Source organism: Phaenicophaeus curvirostris, chromosome 2 (genome assembly GCF_032191515.1).
Source record: "Phaenicophaeus curvirostris isolate KB17595 chromosome 2, BPBGC_Pcur_1.0, whole genome shotgun sequence".
Classification (NCBI taxonomy): Eukaryota; Metazoa; Chordata; class Aves; order Cuculiformes; family Cuculidae; genus Phaenicophaeus; species Phaenicophaeus curvirostris.
In genome coordinates this window covers 22,339,806-22,360,135 of record NC_091393.1, presented here as the reverse complement: position 1 = coordinate 22,360,135, position 20,330 = coordinate 22,339,806, and the positions used below count along the sequence as shown (strand labels likewise).

The 20,330-nt window shown below is 42.0% G+C and overlaps 1 protein-coding gene across 1 annotated transcript in view; it reads right to left on the bottom strand.

Moving 5' to 3' along the window:
- Positions 1 to 2,340: 2,340 nt before the first annotated feature.
- ELOVL5 (ELOVL fatty acid elongase 5) overlaps positions 2,341 to 20,330 on the bottom strand; it is a 40,220-nt gene continuing 22,230 nt past the window's right edge. The window contains exons 3-8 of the mRNA XM_069851521.1: positions 18,723 to 18,910; positions 9,810 to 9,887; positions 9,293 to 9,464; positions 7,660 to 7,784; positions 5,700 to 5,834; positions 2,341 to 4,256 (exon numbers count right to left, since the gene is read on the bottom strand). Of these exons, the coding sequence (XP_069707622.1) occupies positions 4,125 to 4,256; positions 5,700 to 5,834; positions 7,660 to 7,784; positions 9,293 to 9,464; positions 9,810 to 9,887; positions 18,723 to 18,910 (830 nt within the window). The 3' untranslated portion in view covers positions 2,341 to 4,124. The remainder of the gene's footprint in view (positions 4,257 to 5,699; positions 5,835 to 7,659; positions 7,785 to 9,292; positions 9,465 to 9,809; positions 9,888 to 18,722; positions 18,911 to 20,330) is intronic.

Genomic DNA, 20,330 nt, shown 5'->3' with positions numbered 1-20,330 from the left:
CCCTTCCCTTCCCTTCCCTTCCCTTCCCTTCCCTTCCCTTCCCTTCCCTTCCCTTCCCTTCCCTTCCCTTCCCTTCCCTTCCCTTCCCTTCCCTTCCCTTCCCTTCCCTTCCCTTCCCTTCCCTTCCCTTCCCTTCCCTTCCCTTCCCTTCCCTTCCCTTCCCTTCCCTTCCCTTCCCTTCCCTTCCCTTCCCTTCCCTTCCCTTCCCTTCTCTTCTCTTCTCTCCCATGGCAACAGCTGAAATTCAGTTCTGGGTCCCCAAGGAGGATTTACCGTAATCCCATCTCTCCTACTCCAGTCATGTGGTTGTTGCTGATATGTATACGTAATATACGTATGTAATCTTCCTTGGCACCAATAGTGATACCTAATGTCACCTGCAAACATCACTGCAAATATTCCTACTTTTTATGCTAAAGTAATTACTAAAAACATTATTAATGGGCTCCACTCAGACTGAAAGCATAGAGGAAAACTATCTTCTCAGCAATTTGACCCTTGCTTGACGATAGAACCTGTTTCTGGTCACCATACCCTTTAATTTATATAATATTTTTTCAATTAATTTTTATTAAATAACTTTTTAGGTAATAATTTTTTAGTAAATGATGATGTGGGTAAGTCAGGTGTGATCACTACCAGAAAAGCTGTGCTACATTTTTCTCCCATCTTCTGTTTACTTCTTTGTAGCCAACCATTCTTCCCATTTGTGTGGAAACCTTTCATCATACTGAAATCAGACTGTGAAGCCTACCAGTCAGCAGGTACCACTTTTTCAAGCCACCACACTGTCACTGTGTGCTGCTGACCTCAAAGGTTAGGTTTGGAGAACTGCAGCTCAGCCTCTCCTGGCTCACTGGGGAAGGCTAGGTTGGTACTGTGGCTTGTCTTCTGGGTACTCCTTGTAGACTTGGCTTATCATCCAAAGAACTGCACCTTACCGAGCCCTTCTCAGAAAAACTCAATTTTGGGCAGAGAGTGGGTTGAGAACAGCCCTGAAGGAAAGGACTTGGGGGTGTAGGTGGATGAGAAGCTCAACATGAGCTGGCAATGTGCGCTCGCAGCCCAGAAGGCCAACAGTGTCCTGGGCTGCATCAAAAGAAGTGTGGCCAGCAGGGTGACGGAGGGGATTCTGCCCCTCTACTCTGCTCTTGTGAGACCTCATCTGGAGTCCTGCATTCAGTTCTGGAGTCCTCAGCACAGAAAAGACATGGATCAACAGAGCGCGTCCAGAGAAGGGCCACAAAGATGCTAAGAGGGCTGGAGCACCTCCCATACAAGGACAGGCCTAGATAGTTGGGCTTGTTCAGCCTGGAGAAGAGAAGGCTCTGAGGAGACCTTATAGCAACCTTCCAGTACTTCACAGGGGCCTACAAGAAAGCCAAGAAGGGACTCTTTATCAAGGAGTACAGTGACAGGACGAGGGTAGCAGTTTTAAGCTGAAAGACGGAGGTTTAGATTAGACACTAAGAAGGAATTTTTCACTGTGAGGGTGGTGAGGTATAGGAACAAGTTGCCTGGAGAAGCTGTAAAAGCCCCATTCCTGGAGGTGTTCAAGGCCAGGTTGGACGAGGCTTTAAGCAACCTGACTCAGAGGAAAGTATCCCTGCCCATGACAGAGAGGTTGGAATTGGATGATCTTCAAGGTCCCTTCCAAACCAAACCATTCTATGATTCCGTGAATTTCAAAATTGAACTTTCACATGCAGAAGACAAAAGTGTCTTAGCAACCATTTCAGATATTTGAACCTCCTTCCCAGAGGAGACCAACACAGCAAGAAATCTCTGAGCCTTTCACACCAAGTGCAAAACCCATTTCTCTGGTCGAGGTTGCTTGTTTTAAGAGCCTGCAAGCTACATAAGTAGTACTGTTTTTATTAAGTGCATCACCAAGCTACCGGGCTTTTTGCAAAGCACTCATTCAACACTCAAATCAGAGGGAGTTCAGAAAATGATCATTTTAGGGCAAGGGGAGCTATAAGGAAATTGCAAGTGATCCAGTTCTGGAGAGAGGTAGTATTACCATTTTATAGACAGGATATCGGAGGCATAAAGTCCCTCTCGGCCACATTAAGCTTTGCTCCTGGCACTCATTGTCTCAGAGCCGTTTGGGCTGCCCTACATTCAGAGCCAGTAATCCCAGAGGGAGGTTTAATCCATCACACCGACAAGCATTTCTACAGTCAAAGGTTTCTTTGAAGAATTTGTTACCAAATCTCTGGTACGCTGAACTCCTCTGAATATCTGCACCTGCCCTTCCATCACGATGGTTCCTCCTTGGCCTGACACGGGCTGGGGCAATGCATTCAATCTGTATAAACCCACCAGAAGTCAGGTAGATATCATCAAAAATGTTTTAATGATTAAACCATGTCAAACATTAACAATGTAGGTATATTCAGATGAGCCGAGAGTTTAATTCTAGCACATTTAGACAGTCTATTTTGAACATTGTAGCTGCTGTACTGAGCTATGTAAAGACTCTGCAAACCAGTACCTAGAAATGAAGACACACGCACAAGCTTTGATAATGTAAACATAACAGACACTGTCTCCTTCAAAACAAGGAATGAAAACCCACAAGGCTAGTCGGAGAACTTATTAATTCCCTAAGAGATGTGCAAAAATTTTTAAAAAGATTTAATTTAAAAAAAAAAATTAAACATGTTAAAACTGGCATTTATATAAATATGAAAAAAACAAGTAGTTAAACTGGAGCAATAACCAGCAGAATGTCTTGCACAATTCCATTTTTCAGAGCTTAATGAACAAAATATTCATAAGCCTGACTCCACCACAGCAGATACCAGAATAACAGCAATAGGTATTGGCTTTGCAACTGACTCCTCATATGTGCGAGGCAAGATTTTACAAAGAGTAACTTTATCAAACACTCGAACCAAAATCCTCTGGTAACAAGCCAAAACATTACTGGCTGCATACACAACTCACATTACCAAAACAGACATTTCCAGCACATTTCAGTAACATTTGAAAAACATTAAGACTGTTTAATCTTGCTTGTTTGGGAAAAAAAACCACCTATGTTTGTGTTAGGCACATTTTAAGAATGAACATATGCTACATGAAGAACAGTACGGATACCAACGAAAATACTGACAATTCCATCTGAAAAGTATCTTTGTTTTTGAATACACATTTGGATATGTCACAGACTTCAACAGTAGCTCCTAAAATGTGCATATGGCTATGGTAATAACACTTGAAATTCTGCCAGTTTCCATATTAAAAACCACTCTTCATTTAGAATTTCAGAATTCTCAGAAATAAGAAAAAAAAAGAAAAAAAGAAAAGAAAAGAAAAGATGGGTCCACCCTGTGTATACTCTAAACCTTAGAGAAAATATTTAAGTCTTACTGAACTGTGTAAGTGCCAATTAATTTTACATTAGTGACGTATTTCAAATAAAAAAATAGGATCTATTAAAAAGGTAAAATAACTTTTCCATCTGGTTCACAACTGTTTAGTCAGTTAAAGCCAAATATACAAAACTAAATGTGCCATTTCCAATTTCACTGCATCGCGTAAGAGATACGTAACACTGTGTACCACATACAGAACAGTAAAATGATCCATGGAGTCTCCTAAATGACTTTTAATAAAAAGTCAGTCAACTGAAAAGTCGAAACATACCCTAATTTTTGAACCAGTAATAAGCTTTGGGCCCTGCTTTTTTAATTTAAGGCATGTGTGTTTATCTACTGAAACCAGCATCGTACAAATTATCTCTACAAACACATGCATGATCTACAGTAAAAAAAAAGAGGTTTAGATTACAGTGTTTTCAAATTGTGAATCATAGTTCAGCACCTATCATATTGACTAGTAAGGCAACAGCAGTGTCGGATACTACAATAATACTCCCTTCCACAGTCTATAGCGGGGTCAGTGACAGCCCAGATTTATTTTTAAACTTTAACCTACTTTTATGTTCTGTATACAGTTTCTAGGGTGTTTGCACTGGTTAAGTCCTACATAAATCATACTATTCTAGGCAGGAATAGTTACAGTAGCCGTTAGACTATTAGTGCACAACTCTTATTGTGCTTACAATCAGATGATTTTGTTGTTGGGGTTATCAAAATGGTTTTTCAGTTTGGTCTTCAATCCTTCCTTTGTTTCCTTTGTTTCACATTGTTCTCAAGGGAAGAAAAGCTGTTTGTGTACCCATTCACAGTGGCCGTAGAGCCGTTCTGATACTCTTTCCTCCTCGAGGATGCCTTCTTGTTGTAAGTCTAGAATATAAGGAATGACACATGGTTTTGCTTAGCTAGATATAAATAACTGCTTCCTCACAGTAACTCTAGAAACACAAATGTAAACTTGCATCCGTCATTTTTAAAGACCTTGTGCTGGTGGTAGAATCTAAGAAGCTCTACCATTTTTGTGTATGAGGCCTTTCACTCATCACAGCAAGAGAATTAGTTCACTGGAAAAGAAAAAGGCTTGGAAGTATCATGGTAGCATTGCTAGTTTTATGTTAATCATAAATTAGAAAGAAGGGAAGTGATTTTATGAGCAGACTATGGCATCAGAATATACTCAAATTATCACGCGAGGAAGGAGGTTTGATGAACTGCAGGTGACAGGACCTCAAACAGAGCCAGAACAAGAAGTGGGTAAAAAGAACAGAGAAGGAAGTTCAGACACAGAAACATGAAAGGAATTTTCATTGGCCAACACAGGAAGCAAAAACTAACAGAATTGGGGAGGCTTGGGACACCACAATCAAATAGAGGCAGTGAAAAAATATACATGAATTAGTCTTTGTCAAAGGGTCTCAGTCGTATGACAGAAGCGTGTTTCCCAAAGTGCATGAAAGAAAGTTAGATGCTTAAATTGTTGAAGAAAGTCATGCAATATCTGCAATGTACTACCATGTTTAATTAGCTTTTGCACATGCAGCAAGTTATATGAACCATGGGATTGACTAAAAGAACTACCGGAAGATCAGATAGGGAAGCTGTCTATGCTTCCTCTCATGAATCACTTTTACCAGACCCACAATGCTCAAATAGTTCAAGAGACATTTAAAATCTGCAAGAGAGTTTGCTCGTTTAGGGGCAGCAGGTTGTGCTGGTTTGACTTGCTGAAGACGGGTAAATCTTCACACAGAGCCTGACTATGAACTACTCGGAACAACACACATCAAGCCTGGAACTGTTCAGACAAGAAATCAGTTTTGTAGAAATCCAATTCAAAATTCTGATTTTCCATATGGAACGGCAAACAAATGCTTGCAAAAGTGAGCCAAACCCAGATTTCTGTACGTTGAGAGCTTAGAGAGTTTTATTGGATATAAGACAAGCATTTCCCCTTGTAAGTGCAGTAACAAACAATTCCTTTGAGTGCTTCGCAGGCTCACAGGTTGCTGTTTTGTTTCAGGCTGGAAAGTTGTTTCTTATATTAAAGCTGTTCCTCTCTCTTATTTGCAGTTAAAATTGCATCAGTAAAATGCCTTTTTGTGCCACTCTGCTTACTGAAACTACTAGTAACTCTGAATTACAGTCACAAACCATCAGAAGCTCCCAAATTTGAAGGCAGATCAACAAGTACAGTACTTTAAGTGCCTGTGCATGTCACTGTAAGACAGCAAAAGGCTATTTCAATCATATCTTTCTGTAAAGCAGCTTTCCAATGAGATACAGCCAGCAAGAGTAAATGAATATTACTTTTACCTGAATGTAGAAATTTGTGAAGAGGATAATCAAAGAAATCATGTAAGAAATCTGGAAATACAGCCAGCCCTGAGGAAATGCACATGGCCAAACAACACCACAGCTGGTCTGGAAGATTGTCAGGACAAACTGAGTCTGGGGAGAGAGAGAAAAAGAGAAATGGAGCACATAAATTCAAGGAGAAAAAAAGCCATTAGCGATCAAAATCTCATTAGTTATTTCCAAATCAAGTAAAAACATGTAATGCTGTGTTTGACAAGTTTATCTTCTCCGTCTTACTAACTATGTAAACCTGAGTTAGAAGACATTCAGGTTGTGGTATTCTGTTGTTTAAGTGCTTTTATTTGATTAATATTGTTCCATTTCAGAGCATTAGTGTAACTTATGTAGAACTGATGTACAAATACACCAAGGAACAAAGATCACCTTCTTCCTAGTGAGAGCTCATCAGGGTTTGACTCTACCAGCTTGACAGAGTAGATCGGCATCCTAGTGCTTCAGCTGCAAAAGATTTGGGGTCACTGGGTCTACACACAGATCCTGTGATCCTCTCCCACAGATAGGGACCGTGTGACATACGGCTCCAGTGGAAGAATTCTTGTGGGAAAGGCTGCAGGGAAACTAGAGAGGCACGGAGGAGGCCTAGGGTTTCATCATCTACAATAATCTCTTTTGCAAAAAAGAGAGTTTGGGCTTAAGCGCTGCAGAGGGCCTTAGGCAAAATTCATATTCCCATGAAGGCTACCAGATTAGGGAATGTTTATTTGAAAAGGGAAAGACCATTCCGTTCTGCTATTTTGCTGCCCTAACAGCTATGCAGGCAGAGCAGGCAGGGAAGTAAAAGCAGCTTATGACAATAGCCAGGGGAGCAACTGAGGCACTGAGATACTTGCATTCTGTAGCGCTCGAATGACTGGGATGAAGAACAGAGACTAAATCTGGAAGGAAAAGAACACACTAAGCAAAACAACCCCACCAAAATCCAGTCAACCTCACTGCTACAATACTTAGCCATCTTTCAGGAAGGTAGAGTGTTAAGGAAAAAAGATTTTGAGAATCAACACTCTGAATTGCTGGTGAACACCAGCAGATGTTATTAAACATATTCACAGCTCTGAGGGGGTGCTCAGTGAGAAGCGAGGAGGGGAAAAAAAGAAGTCTATCTCTAGGCTTCAGCTTCCCTACCTACAAAACATGGGGAAGACAAAACACCCACGCACGTCTCCTTGTGGTGTTGGCTCGTTATACACATTGAAACCTGCAGTATTACTACAGTATGTGCCATATTACTTGATTTTGTTGGTCTTTTCACCTCCAGTACACACCATTTGGGCTTCATCACTGTACACACAGGAAACAACACAAATGGATGCAAGGAGCCCGACACAGCATAACAAGAGAAAAAAATCCGCCCATTTAAAGTGCAGAAGAGCAGAAATATTGAACAGTTTTTAATAAACCATTTGCAACTGCATGCAAAATTGAGACAGAAAAGCCATTGTCCCGCAGAACTAGAATGAAGGTCCTTGTTAGCTGTGGACTGCGTTGCACTTGGTTTCTGGTCTGTCATCTCAACATCAGCCTGAGCAACCAAGCACAGAGAAAAACGCATTAGCTCAAGCAGGCGCGGAAGAAAAGCTTCTCCCTCCTCCCTGGCTAATGAGTCCCTAAAAACCCAGCACTGTGAACCCCAAATATATCTGGCCACACAACATGGGGAGGTGGAGAGAGATCCCATTGATCTCAGCACCGATCTGTGTGCACCATCAGTCCTCAGCTCCCCGTTGTCCTGAAAACAGAGCAAAGAGAGGTGCAGAAGCTGCATTTCTAAGGTGATTTAAGCGCTTAAAGATGTAAAAAGTACCAGCCTTCATTCTCCCTGTCAATGTTTTCTAACTCAGTAAAGACAAGAGGACCCCATCACAAATCCAAGAGCCTGCTGAAAGAGCTAATCACTCACCAGCTGCCCCTGAGTGATGTACTTCTTCCACCACAGATAAGGACGCATTGCTGGAACAGCAGACAATCCATAGTAGGAGTACATGAGGACGTGGATAAAGCTGTTCAGTGTGGCACCAAAGTAAGCTAAAAAAAGAGCAAAGGAGAAAGAGAGTACACTGTATTACTAGGAACATGCTGTTTCATGGTACCTACAAAAATAACAAGTTCAAAATGTTACTATTTAAAATATGATTTTTCTTAGAAGAAAGGCAAGAGATTTATTTTCTTTCCCCCAGATTTTTTTTTTCTCCTCACCCAACAGAGCGGCTGAGCTGCTTTGCAGCTGTGCAGTTCATACCAGCCTCCTGGCTTTGTTTCCTCAATTTATTCTTTTTCACATCTACATTCGGGCTTCTCAAGGGAACCGAGGAAGCTGTTAAAAAGGAGGCATGTAAACATGCCTAACAATCAATAGCTTCGCCCATCTAATTTTAGGCTTATTTCACTTCCTTCCAGGCAGGAGCCTGTTTTGTCACTTATAACTAAAATCAACAGATACCTTCAAAAACTGCAAGTTAACTGTTTTATTTGTCCTTGTTTACAGCACCTTTAGTTGTTAAAGAAACTTTTAGCTTAACACCAAATTGCATAGTATTGTGATGACCAAGCAGAACATAAAGCTTAGAAAGGAAGAAGAAAAACACACCACTAGAAATAGCACAAAAGTATTTTCAAGACCACACAAACACAAGATAGACTCCAAGTATCTGCTCTTTTGACTGTTGTATAAACAGGGATTGACTTCCTTAGAGGAGAATGTGGTTCCAGATGCACACTTTTTATAAGTGCATTACTCACTCTTGTGCTGACAACATGAAACAAAAATGAGTTGCTATGTTGTTTGGCTCAGAAAGCAGACTCCTGAGCAACCCAGCTTCTCGGTCTGCACCGCTGGTAGTTCACATCCACTGGATTTGAAGAAGTTTCTCTTGCCTGAGTGTTCAACAAAGCCAGTATCTATAAGCTGCACATCTGAACCTCAACTAAGCCACGCTAATGCAGTTAGGAAACTATATGCCGGCTAACAACAATGAAATTAAAGAATCAAAGCAAAATAGCCAGAGGTTAGTAGGATTTAGACAAGACAGACATTGAAATCTTCTACTTAAGATGTATTTGGTCAAATTCATTAGCATTCAGAAGACAGGATTTTAATTGAAATCATTTGTTATGGCTACTGGTATAATGAGATTACATTAAGAAAGTGACATCTCAAATGAACTTGACAAATACAAGGACAAGAGTCATTATTAGCCATCTTGCAGCTGAAACAAGCTTCTGGTCTTGAGTTGGAAAAGAGTGTTGTTTCACTAGATCGTCTGCAACCACCAACCACCACAAAAAAAGGAGAATCCAAGGTTGACAGGTATCAGACTTGGACTACTGCAGCTGATAAATGTCACACTGTCACACAAATTGTTCAAACTACATCAGCCTGCCTTTTCTAGAGGCTCTTGCAGTTCAGCAAAGCACTTTAACATGGGACAGAACAAATCCTGCAGCTGAAGGTACGAGAAATGTTTGGTTTGACCAAAAGAAAACCAAACCAAGGCCCTTGTTGCAAGTGTTCCCTGCCATAGCCCAGTACTTACAGTGACCACAAGGCACCCAGTTCATAACAAACCACCAAATGTTCAGCATGGTTGCGTGATGGTAGACATGCAGAACGGTGATCTGATGATTATTTTTCCGCAAAATGAAAAAGAAAGTATCCATGAACTCAATGAGTTTGGAGAAATAGTACCACCAGAGGACACGTATGATCTACAAAGAAGGAAACAAGTTTTAGAAGCGTTGCACACTGTGAGTGCTTTCAACCCCTTTCAAGGAAGTCACAACACACAGTTGATTGGATACAGTCTGAAGACCAAATCCTTGGGTTTTGACTTAGGAACATCTGGAAATTTACAGATAATCACCCACCAAAATACCACCCACGATTAATATTGTAGATTAACTGTTTGACAATGCATTGCCCTTTGTATTGTAAAAGGAGGAAAAAAAAGCATACAGCTTGAACAAAATCCACCTAATCAATACTGTTCTGCTCTCCCCTTACAAAAGCAGACAATTTGAAAGGCCATTAGCTATAAGTCTTGATCACATTACCTTCATATCAGCTTCCCCTCCACTATGCGTGTCCTGACAGAAGAAGTTGTATCCTCCTTCCCATACTCCTGTCACCAGCTGAGAAGATCAAAGAAGAAAGTGTCATTTGGTGAGAAGGCTGCATCCCACAAAAAATGTAAACCTTGAGAGGGGCTCTGTGGAGACATCTGGTGTCAAGGGATTCACAGCACCCGAGTGTGGCATTAGGTTGAATTCAAGATCCAGGCAGTGATAGAATCCTAGCAGAGTGGGAATTAACAATTTCTTCCAATTGTGGTATATCAAAATAAAAACAGGAGGCACCATCTTATCCCCACATATCCCACATAGTGTGTGCGTTTTGCACAATCATATACCAGACAGATCCTTACGAAATGTCTTTACTTGTTGGATGATAATCTCATTGCTGAAGAAAGTAAACAATCAGAGTAAAGTAGATATATTTTTCTTCTGATTTTTTTTTTTTGGGAAAGAGTTGCATTTTTAAGAATTTTTCGTAGATAGAGATCTGATTACAATTTTTTGAACCATGTAACAGAGCAAACCTTCAGTTTTGCTATCCTTAACAGCTAACAACTGATCATAGAATCATAGAATTACCAGGATGGAAAAGACCCATGGAGTCCAACCATTCCTATCAATCACTAAACCATGCCCCTCAGCGCCTCGTCCATAAACACCTCCAGGGAAGGTGACTCAACCACCTCCCTGGGCAGCCTGTTCCAGTGCCCAATGACCCTTTCTGTAAAAAATTTTCACGATTCTTCAAGATCTTTTTAAATAATTCACTCATCCCAAGCATGTAACATCCTTCCCAGTACAAGTGGCTTCCTCCACAGGATATGCCGTTGCCTGGCTGACTTCCTGGCATAACAAGTAACACCTCAAACATGATGGAATTACTTTTAAGAGTAACAAGTAGCTATGAGTCATGAGAGGATGATGGGGAACCCATTGCTGAGGGGCTAACTGAAATCTCTGGAAAAGCAAGAGGCAAGCTGGACGTCCACATCCCATCCTTCCATGGGTGGGACAGGAGGAAGGAGTGGGTGCAAGAACAGGAACAAGCCCAGCCTTTAATATTGCAATGGAAGGAACCACTGGATATTGTTTACAAAGATATTTTTCCTCCTGAGATGATTTCCAAGTGAAAAAAGAATTGTTAGGTATTTTTGAAGGCAGAGGCAGGTACCCTGCACAAGCAAGTCATCCAGCCTTGGCCTTACCTGTGCTTGTGCAGAATTTAAAAAGAGCCTTTGCAAAGCCAGAATGGAACACTCTTTGTACCAGAAGTCATTTAAAATGATCACTTGATTAAAGGACTACAATAACTGGTACGATTAAATGCTGCTCAGAACTGTGAATGGGAAGATAATTCTAAAAGGTACAATAAAGATTATCACTTAAATGATCTACCTTTTCCTAATGTTATTTCTTTCATGCCTCATTTTCTCCCTAAATTAACTTTTAAAATGCCCAGTCAGCCTAGGTAATTATTTTTGACTTTCTGAGATAGAATTATTGCCACTATTTAGGGAGAAAAAAAAAAGGCATCTAGTTATATCATAACATATAGACCTGGAATTATCTCGTGTAGTAGAGATAAATCAATACCAGCCGGTCACAGCGAGAGCAGGGCAGCCATGCACATCAACAGCAGATCCAAGCAATTTCTCTATCCAGGCAGCAAAGGGAATGCAGTCGCAGGACTCATCTCCCAGCCATACAGCAGGCAGAGCTCTGCAAAGCACATCAGTTTAAAAGTGGTTCTGTGCTAAAGGATTAGCTATGTCCTGGAGGAAGCCTTGCACCAAAGCACTGTTAGGGCACCGAGGCAAAGCCTGTGCCCCTTCGCAAGTGCCCACCAGTCCCTCAGACAGAAGATCACATTGTGCAGTGACCATGGTAAGAGCTTACAGATGTTTTCATACAGTTCTCATAGTTCAAGTAAGGGATAGAGGGATAATCACAATGTTTATGTTGTAATTAATCCAAATAGCATCCAGCACTAGTGCTGCGGTCCATAAACTTCTCCCAAATAAAGGCTAGTGTAGTGAAACCCAAAAAGCTTTCTGTGCAAGTGGTACGTTTCACTACCTAAAGCATAATGTGACCAATGGTGTGTGGATGGTTCCCACCACTCAGAAGGGAAAAGGCATCAGTGTGGCTATAGGTAGCTCCAGCTAAATCCGAGTAGTCCCTTATTTCCAGAAGAACATATAATATGGTAGGAACTGTAATAATCTCACAGACACAGGGGTTTAAATGATAGAATCAAAGCAACATTTGTAGGAAACGGTAACATCTTTTATCATATAAGTGGTATAGTTATAAAAATAATTTGACCCTCCCTTTCCAGAAGGTACTAAATGGTGAAAAGCTGCTACTGTTGTCCTTGCCCAAACCTTGCTTAGAATCATAGAATCACCAGGTTGGAAAAGACCCATTGGATCATCGAGTCCAACTATTCCTATGAAACACTAAACCATGTCCCTCAGCACCTCGTCCACCCGTCCCTTGAACACCTCCAGGGAAGGTGTTTCAACCCCCTCCCTGGGCAGCCTCTGCCAATGCCCAATGACCCTTTCTGGGAAATAGTTTTTCCTAATGTCCAGCCTGAACCTCCCCTGGTGGAGCTTGAGGCCATTCCCTCTTGTCCTGTCCCCTGTCACTTGGGAGAAGAGGCCAGCTCCCTCCTCTCCACGACCTCCTTTCAGGTAGTTGTAGAGAGCAATGAGGTCTCCCCTCAGCCTCCTCTTCTCCAGGCTAAACACCCCCAGCTCTCTCAGCCGCTCCTCATAAGGCCTGTTCTCCAGCCCCCTCACCAGCTTCGTCGCTCAAACATGCAACACACAATCTTTTTCTGAGTTAGTCAGCTGCTCCTTTACCTGACATCACTACTTCTTGCACCCACAATGCTTTCAGCACATGTTATAAGACTTCAGAAAACAAAACCAATGGGCTAGTCTGCCACCTGACCATGAATGGTTCCGAAAAGGCTTTTATGCCTGGGGCTGGGCGTACAGCACCGGGGAAGCTGCGTATGTGCCAACTAGAATGCAATAAACTAAACATAAGGGTCATAAATTGCCAGCTAGTACATTTAAGTCACTGCTTGTGCTTGTTCTAATCTGCTTCCAGGATGACCGGTGTTTCTAATCCCTCCTGACAGCTTCTGTACAGCACGTCTCAGCTTGCCCAGCCATGGGCTGGTGGCTCCTCAGCCACCCCGGGCTCGAGACAACCTTTCCCTGCCTGCTGTCCCTAGCAAGCCCTTCATCTTCAGGCTGCCAGGAGCCCAGGTTTGCTAATGGCAGTGCAGATGCACAACCACGGGCGTATCTCCTCTCAAGAAATTAACCTATCCAGAAAAGAATTACTACAATAATCCTCACCAGAGTATGTGATTCTTAAACAACACTAAAAGCGACAGCTCCTTCATGAGCCAATTAAAATGTGTCCAAAGTCCATGTAAAGTCCCTCAGCTCAGGAGAAAAACCTGCAGCTCAGTTACTTTTGTGGTCAAGAAACTTGTTCTTCCTTCCCCTGCAAGATGTTTTCTTTTTTCACATTGCTTTCATTTCGTAATTCTGTTGCTGAATTCTTTAAAAAGCTGTGGCATGTACTTTGTTTATCAACTTTGCTTCCAAAATAAACCAGCGCACTGACACCAATCTGACTGGGCTGTAGGAAAGGTGTTACTGGAGAGGATTTTGTTTTCTCTTAATAAAACTGAAGTCTGAGACTCGCTGGAGTGGAGCAGATAAAGGATCCAGCACTGCATCATGCTGTCAAGGTGTCATGAGTTTACGAGCTTCAAAACAGAGCTAGATTAGAGTGAAAAGAAATAGAAGTTCAGAGGTCTGATCAAAGAAAGCAAATGCCTGCAGAGTGATGAAATTTTATCTTTACACGAGCGCAGTCACCTCAGGACAGAGATAAGGGCTTCAGGACCTGTAAAGAAAGGAAGGGGAGAGAAAAAAGAAGCCTGGCAGTGAGCTGCCACCCATGGCTCACCTGCCACCACACCCCTTCACCCAGCCTTCTCCTTCCTAAAACAGGGTGCAGCTCTTAGGATGCTTTTCCTACAGTATATACACCACCTACCCAGGACAGAAGAGTTATTTTCCCATTAAGTCCAAGCACTGTAGATTTATACAGAGTAAAACGTTGTTGTTTGCCCCTAATGAGCATCTGCTTCCCCTGAAGTATCAGAGTGACAGGTCAGCTTGGAGAAACCTCTCCCACTCCCTAGGTCTTCCTTGCCTTTTTTATTGTCTGGGACAAGCACAGTCCAATACTTTGTTCTGCTAGTCATTAAATGCCCAAATAAATTATTTATGGCAAGTACACACAGAAACTACTATTTCAGGAATTCCAAGAGGTATAAGATTTCCAGTGATTTTAAAATAAGGTTATACTACATCACGCCAGTAGACCAAATGGTCCAAGTACACAATAATCAAAATTATTCAAATCCAACAATGTAAAATTTCCCCCCACGTTACTGCATGCAAACATTCAAATGTACAGATCAAAAGCAAGCAGGTCATCTTTCTTATCCTAGTTGGGAGGATACCTCACTTTAACACCTTGTTTTGGTCATATAATATTTAAACTGAGCTGTGATGCTATGAATCATGACCTGAACCACCACAACTATAAGTCCAGAACAACTCTAAAGGAGTCTTTCAGGTGTATCGTACACAAGCTATTAAAGCCGCTTATTTTCAGACAAGCTACTAAATGCATTCATAAATGATGATGTTCTATGACTTTCCTCAAACTGGGTGTGCTGATCTTGGCTAGGGTAGAGTTCATTTTCTTCATAGTAGCTAGTATGGGGGCTATGGAAACAGTGTTGGTAATACAGGGATGTTTTCACTACTGCTGAGCAGAGCTCACACGGTGTCAAAGTCTCTTCTGCTCTCCACCCCACCAGCGAGTAGGCTGGGGGTGCACAAGAAGCTGGGATGGGACACAGCTTGTTCAGCTCACCCAAGCTGACCAAAGCGATGTTCCACACCGTATGTCATCATGCTCAGCAATAAAACGAGGGGGGAAGGTGGCCAGGCGTGGGCACTGCTCTGGGACAGGCTGGACATGGGTTGGTTGGTGGTGAGCAATAGTTTGCATTTGCATAGAATCATAGAATCATAGAATAACTAGGTTGGAAGAGACCCACTGGATCATCGAGTCCAACCATTCCTATCAAACACTAAACCATGCCCCTTGGCACCTCGTCCACCCATGCCTTCACAGAATCACAGAATCACAGAATAACCAGGTTGGAAGAGACCCACCGGATCACCGAGTCCAACCGTTCCTACCAAACACTAAACCATGTCCCTCAGCACCTCGTCCACCCGTGCCTTAAACACCTCCAGGGAAGGTGACTCAACCACCTCCCTGGGCAGCCTCTGCCAGTGCCCAATGACCCTTTCTGTAAAGAATTTTTTCCTAACATCTAGCCTAAACCTCCCCTGGCGGAGCTTGAGGCCATTCCCTCTTGTCCTGTCCCCTGTCACTTGGGAGAAGAGGCCAGCACCCTCCTCTCTACAACGTCCTTTCAGGTAGTTGTAGAGAGCAATGAGGTCTCCCCTCAGCCTCCTCTTCTCCAGGCTAAACAACCCCAGCTCTCTCAGTCGCTCCTCATAAGGCCTGTTCTCCAGCCCTTTCACCAGCTTTGTTGCTCTTCTCTGGACTCTCTCTAGAGCCTCAACATCCTTCTTGTGGTGAGGGGCCCAGAACTGAACACAGTATTCGAGGAGCGGTCTCACCAGTGCCGAGTACAGAGGGAGGATAACCTCCCTGGACCTGCTGGTCACGCCGTTTCAGCCTAAACCTCCCCTGGAAGAGCTTGAGGCCATTCCCTCTTGTCCTGTCCCCTGTCACTTGGCAGAAGAGGCCAGCTCCCTCCTCTCCACAACCTCCTTTCAGGTAGTTGGAGAGAGCAATGAGGTCTCCCCTCAGCCTCCTCTTCTCCAGGCTAAACAACTCCATCACTTGTCCTTCCTGGGTTTTATTTTTGTCCCTTTTAAAATTTTCCTTCCCATTACGATTTTCAAAAAGTTAATATTTTATTCCAATTATTAAACTGTTCTTATCTCAACCCACAACTTTTCTCACTTTGACACAATTCTCATCCTCCCGTCCTGCTCTGGGGGGCAGTGAATGAAAGGCTGTGTGGTGCTTAGTTGCCAGCTGGGGTTAAACCATGACTCTAGGATTGAAAAGAGTTTAATACAGCTGAAATTCAAAGTGACAAGGAAGAGAACAGGGAGTTATACCTCTTTTTTTCGATGTTGCTCTTCACCATTCTATCTTAAAACAGAGTACCCATACAATAAAGTGCTACTTATGTATGGCTAATGCTTCAAAGCCAGATTTCCATGACTCATGTCATCCAAGCAAGGGTATCGCTTGCTTCACACTGACACAGGTAATTGTGAAGGTGCTACAGCTAAAGAATGCATCTGGAGGCACAAGAAGATGCAAACTTTGGCCCTGCAAACATCAAGCAGCACGGTGTTAGGTCAGCACGGCTCCCTCCTTGGCAGCATCTTTGTGGGATCAGTCTCTTGCTGCAGAGCCACACTGGCCCTCACATCTAGCTTACAAGTGCTGTCAAACACATTTCATAGCAACTATCATGAGTTTAATAGTCTTCATAACACCTTTGTGTCTTCCCCATTGACAAAGAGAAGCTATATTTACGATACCAATGAACACCTCCATACAGGTAACGCTACATTAGGAGTGATTTTCACTTTGATGCAAAGTTTTTCACTATACAAGAAGGAGGAAGCTTAATATTCACTGTATTTTAGTTGTCTCATTCCTTCACAATATAAAAGCTATTCAGTTGGTTACCAGTATGAGGACTTCAGAAGCAGCAAACAGTCCTTTCTTGGTAATCAGTCCATTGCTAGCAAGAAAAAGGCATTTATAAGATCAACAGTTCGCATCTTTTCTATTGTTTAAATTTATCAGCAGGTTTTGTAACATGGCAGAATGTTACAGTAATTTTCATTTGGAAACTATGAGTATTACTCCAAGTATTCAAGGAAAAAAAGATTGACTATCCTAAGAGTTTTATCCATCCTTAGTACAACTGAAGAGAAGACTGTATTTGTAAACCCTCAATTACATAATCAGAGGTTAAGACAATAGATTATTAAATAATTATAAATAGTAGCTGCATAAAATAATGCAGATGTTGTCCACGAAGTCCACAGCAGCATTAATTTCAGACAAATTAAACAGATCAACACAGAAATTTTTCTGGCTTATAATACCCTGACAGAGAGGTCAGAAATGTAAGCACATCAAGAACACAAACTGTCCCAAGGACCTGCTGAATCCAAAACTGTTCCTGCCAAAGAATTAAGTGTCAAAGTTCTTAAAAATCCAACTCAGTAATTTTTGACTAGACAATTCACTACACAAGAGAAAGAGCATCAAATGTAAATCACTTCCTACCTAAACACTGACCTTGTAAACCACTAGAGAATTAAGTACAGACTTAAAGGAGAATTACAGCTTTCATATACTCCTAAGCAAATGCCAAAAAAAAATCTGTAGTAGCAGTTTTACCTCTAACTTGTAATTGCATGTTGAAAATGAAATCTCTCCTTACAGAAGGAAGAAATGCCTCTGGTTAAAAACAAACCAGATAATTCTGTGCATTAAAGCCACACACACTGTCAGTTTCTGACCACATTCTTATTTACACTGACATAGTTCTTCATTTTCACTTTAATCAAAATCATACAATTCTAAGTAAAAGCAGCTGAAGTGCTCTCTGGGAAGTGAAAGCTTTATACTGCCTATATCTTTGTTCTGTCAGGAAAGAAAATAAGTCCACAGAAAGTCCAATTCAGTTTCAAATAGATTTGTATGTTCAAATTTTAACTTCCAAGAAACAGATGAATCAGAACGGCGTTGGTGCAATTGTTTCATCAAAACTAAGAGGACACAAAAGAAGCTATTGCAAGCTGAGAGAAACAGATGTGAAGAGTGTGTGCACGATTAAACATATTTAAATAAAACACATTTTGCACTCTGAATGAAGCCGTACTTTTTCTGCAAAGTACTTTGTACAATCCTACAGCTACAAGGATGACCAGAGGGCTGGAGCACCTCCTGTGTGAGGACAGGCTGAGAGAGTTGGGGTTGTTCAGCCTGGAGAAGAGAAGGCTCCCAGGAGACCTTATAGCAACCTTCCAGTACATGAAGGGGCTACAAGAAATCTGGGGAGGGACTGTTTACAAATGCTTGTAGTGACAGAACTTGGGACAATGGGTATAAACTGGAGAGGGGCAGATTTAGACTAGACATAAGGAATAATTCCTTCACGATGAGGGTGATGAGGCACTGGCACAGGTTGCCCAGGGAAGCTGTGGCTGCCCCGTCCCTGGAGATGTTCAAGGCCAGGCTGGATGGGCCTTGGGCAGCCTGGGCTGGTGGGAGGTGTCCCTGCCCATGGCAGGGCGGGTGGAATTAGATAATCTTTAAGGTTCCTTCCAACCGAAGCTACTCTATGATTCTATGATCCACCAGCACAATCACGTTGAGCATAACTTCTAGGCAAGGAGAAGTTACTGAAGGCGCCACCAGGTTCATGCTGAAAGCTCAGGATTTTACTTGCACCGAGCAACAGAAGCACATTTGAAATTTGCCAGCAAAGGTCAGCATAGATGTTTAAGGCAACGTTTGTTTCATAACATCCGTAGAGATAACATTACAACTAAGGTTTTCTCCCTCGAGAATTTACATCAAAGAACCATTGCAACATTTCTAAAGAAGTTTCCCAGGTTTAGGAGGACTGTCCGCAGAGATAATTTTCGACATAGGCCAATAAAATTAAAAAAGATACCGCAAAATAATCCCACAAGCCTCCTTCTCTCCTACCTCATAAAACATATACAGAGAAAGCAGTGTAAGTCCGAGGTTGTAGACCACTAGAATACCCCTGCACGAGAATGGTTGCTTATTCCGCATGTACTTTGGTCCTAGCCATACGATTAGTAAGTACAAGACTGAGAAGATAAAGGTAGGTGTATAGTTCTCCAGAAGAAGCCATCCTTTTACTCTGGGATCTGAAACAAACAAACAAAAACATACACTTAGTTTTTTTTAAGGGGAAGAGTTCAATGCATCCAGAAAAAGCTGTACTCAAAATGCTTCTAGTACTGGAATTACCAGAGAATCACAGAGGACAAAGGAAGAGCAGCACGCCTTTCTGTTTAGAACCACATTGCTCATTACAATAGACTTTCACAAACAACAAGATTTTAGCTATATAGTTGCTAAAGAAAACAGAAATAATCCTCTTCCTAAGAATAAGGTATTGCTAAATCATTACCATTACTCATAATAATTTAGAATCTTCTTCCATCCTAAATACCACAGATGAACTTAAATCAAAAAGGAAAGCTTCAAAGACCCTCTCCACCTTATTCTCTCAAACAAACTTCCCTGGTAGTACACATCTTATTTCCTCACAGAGCCAGCAAAGCTATCAGTGAAGCGGATACCTTTGTGGTTATCAGTGGATGATCCTGATAATTAATTTCCAGTCATTACTAACCCAATTAGACTTGCATATGCACCACTAAGGAGGATTAAATTTTTGGAATCCTTGCATGAGCAATGAAATACAGAGCAGTCAGTCTGCACATGAAATACCCCAAGTGAGAGGATTTTAGGGAAACACATGGGACAAGTGCACGATCCTTTTGAAGAGCAGCTGTGCTCTCCATACCCAGCAACACCACCGTATTTCACTCTTCTCACTGAAGTCCTGCCCAAAGGATTGAAACCAAGTTTACTGAAGTAGAAATGAATAATTCAAGTCTTGCTGGCATTCACAGCCCTGACTTAACTTTAAAGGAGTCAAATGTAAATCTTGAATGTAAGAAATGAGGTCTTAAAATGTAAATTGGGAAGCAGTTAAGAAAGTTGGGGAATTGCTTGGATTTGACACCTTTATGGGTTCATTATTTTTAAGATGTGGCAAATATAGACCATATGCCAGCACATGCAATAAACTATATCAGAACATCCAGACTAATTTAAACAGGCTTAGTACAAGGAGGCAGGCAACAAGGGCACCAAGCTACTAAAAAAAAAGAAAATACACTTTGAAGGATCAAAGGCTTGTTCTACCTCTGGTGGACTTCGACTTGCGAAGAAGCAGCAACAGCACTGGAGTTTCACTGGGACAAAGAAAGATGTAAGAAAGATGCCACTGAAGCAATCGGAGGAAGAAAGGCCAAGCCACTGAGCAGCATCATTATGCACACTCCATATGGGATGCTGACATTTATTCCCCACCAGTCAGGACCAGGTGGAATGGGGTCAGCCCCGCCCTAGCTGGAAGCCCTTACCATTAGGCTACCACCTATCCCAGTCCCACTGCCTTTCTCTTCTTTGCGCTGACCAGGATTATTGTTTTCCACCTGTAGACTTTTTCCCAGTGAAGAACCTACCAAAACCATTGTTTCTTTAAAAAGAATA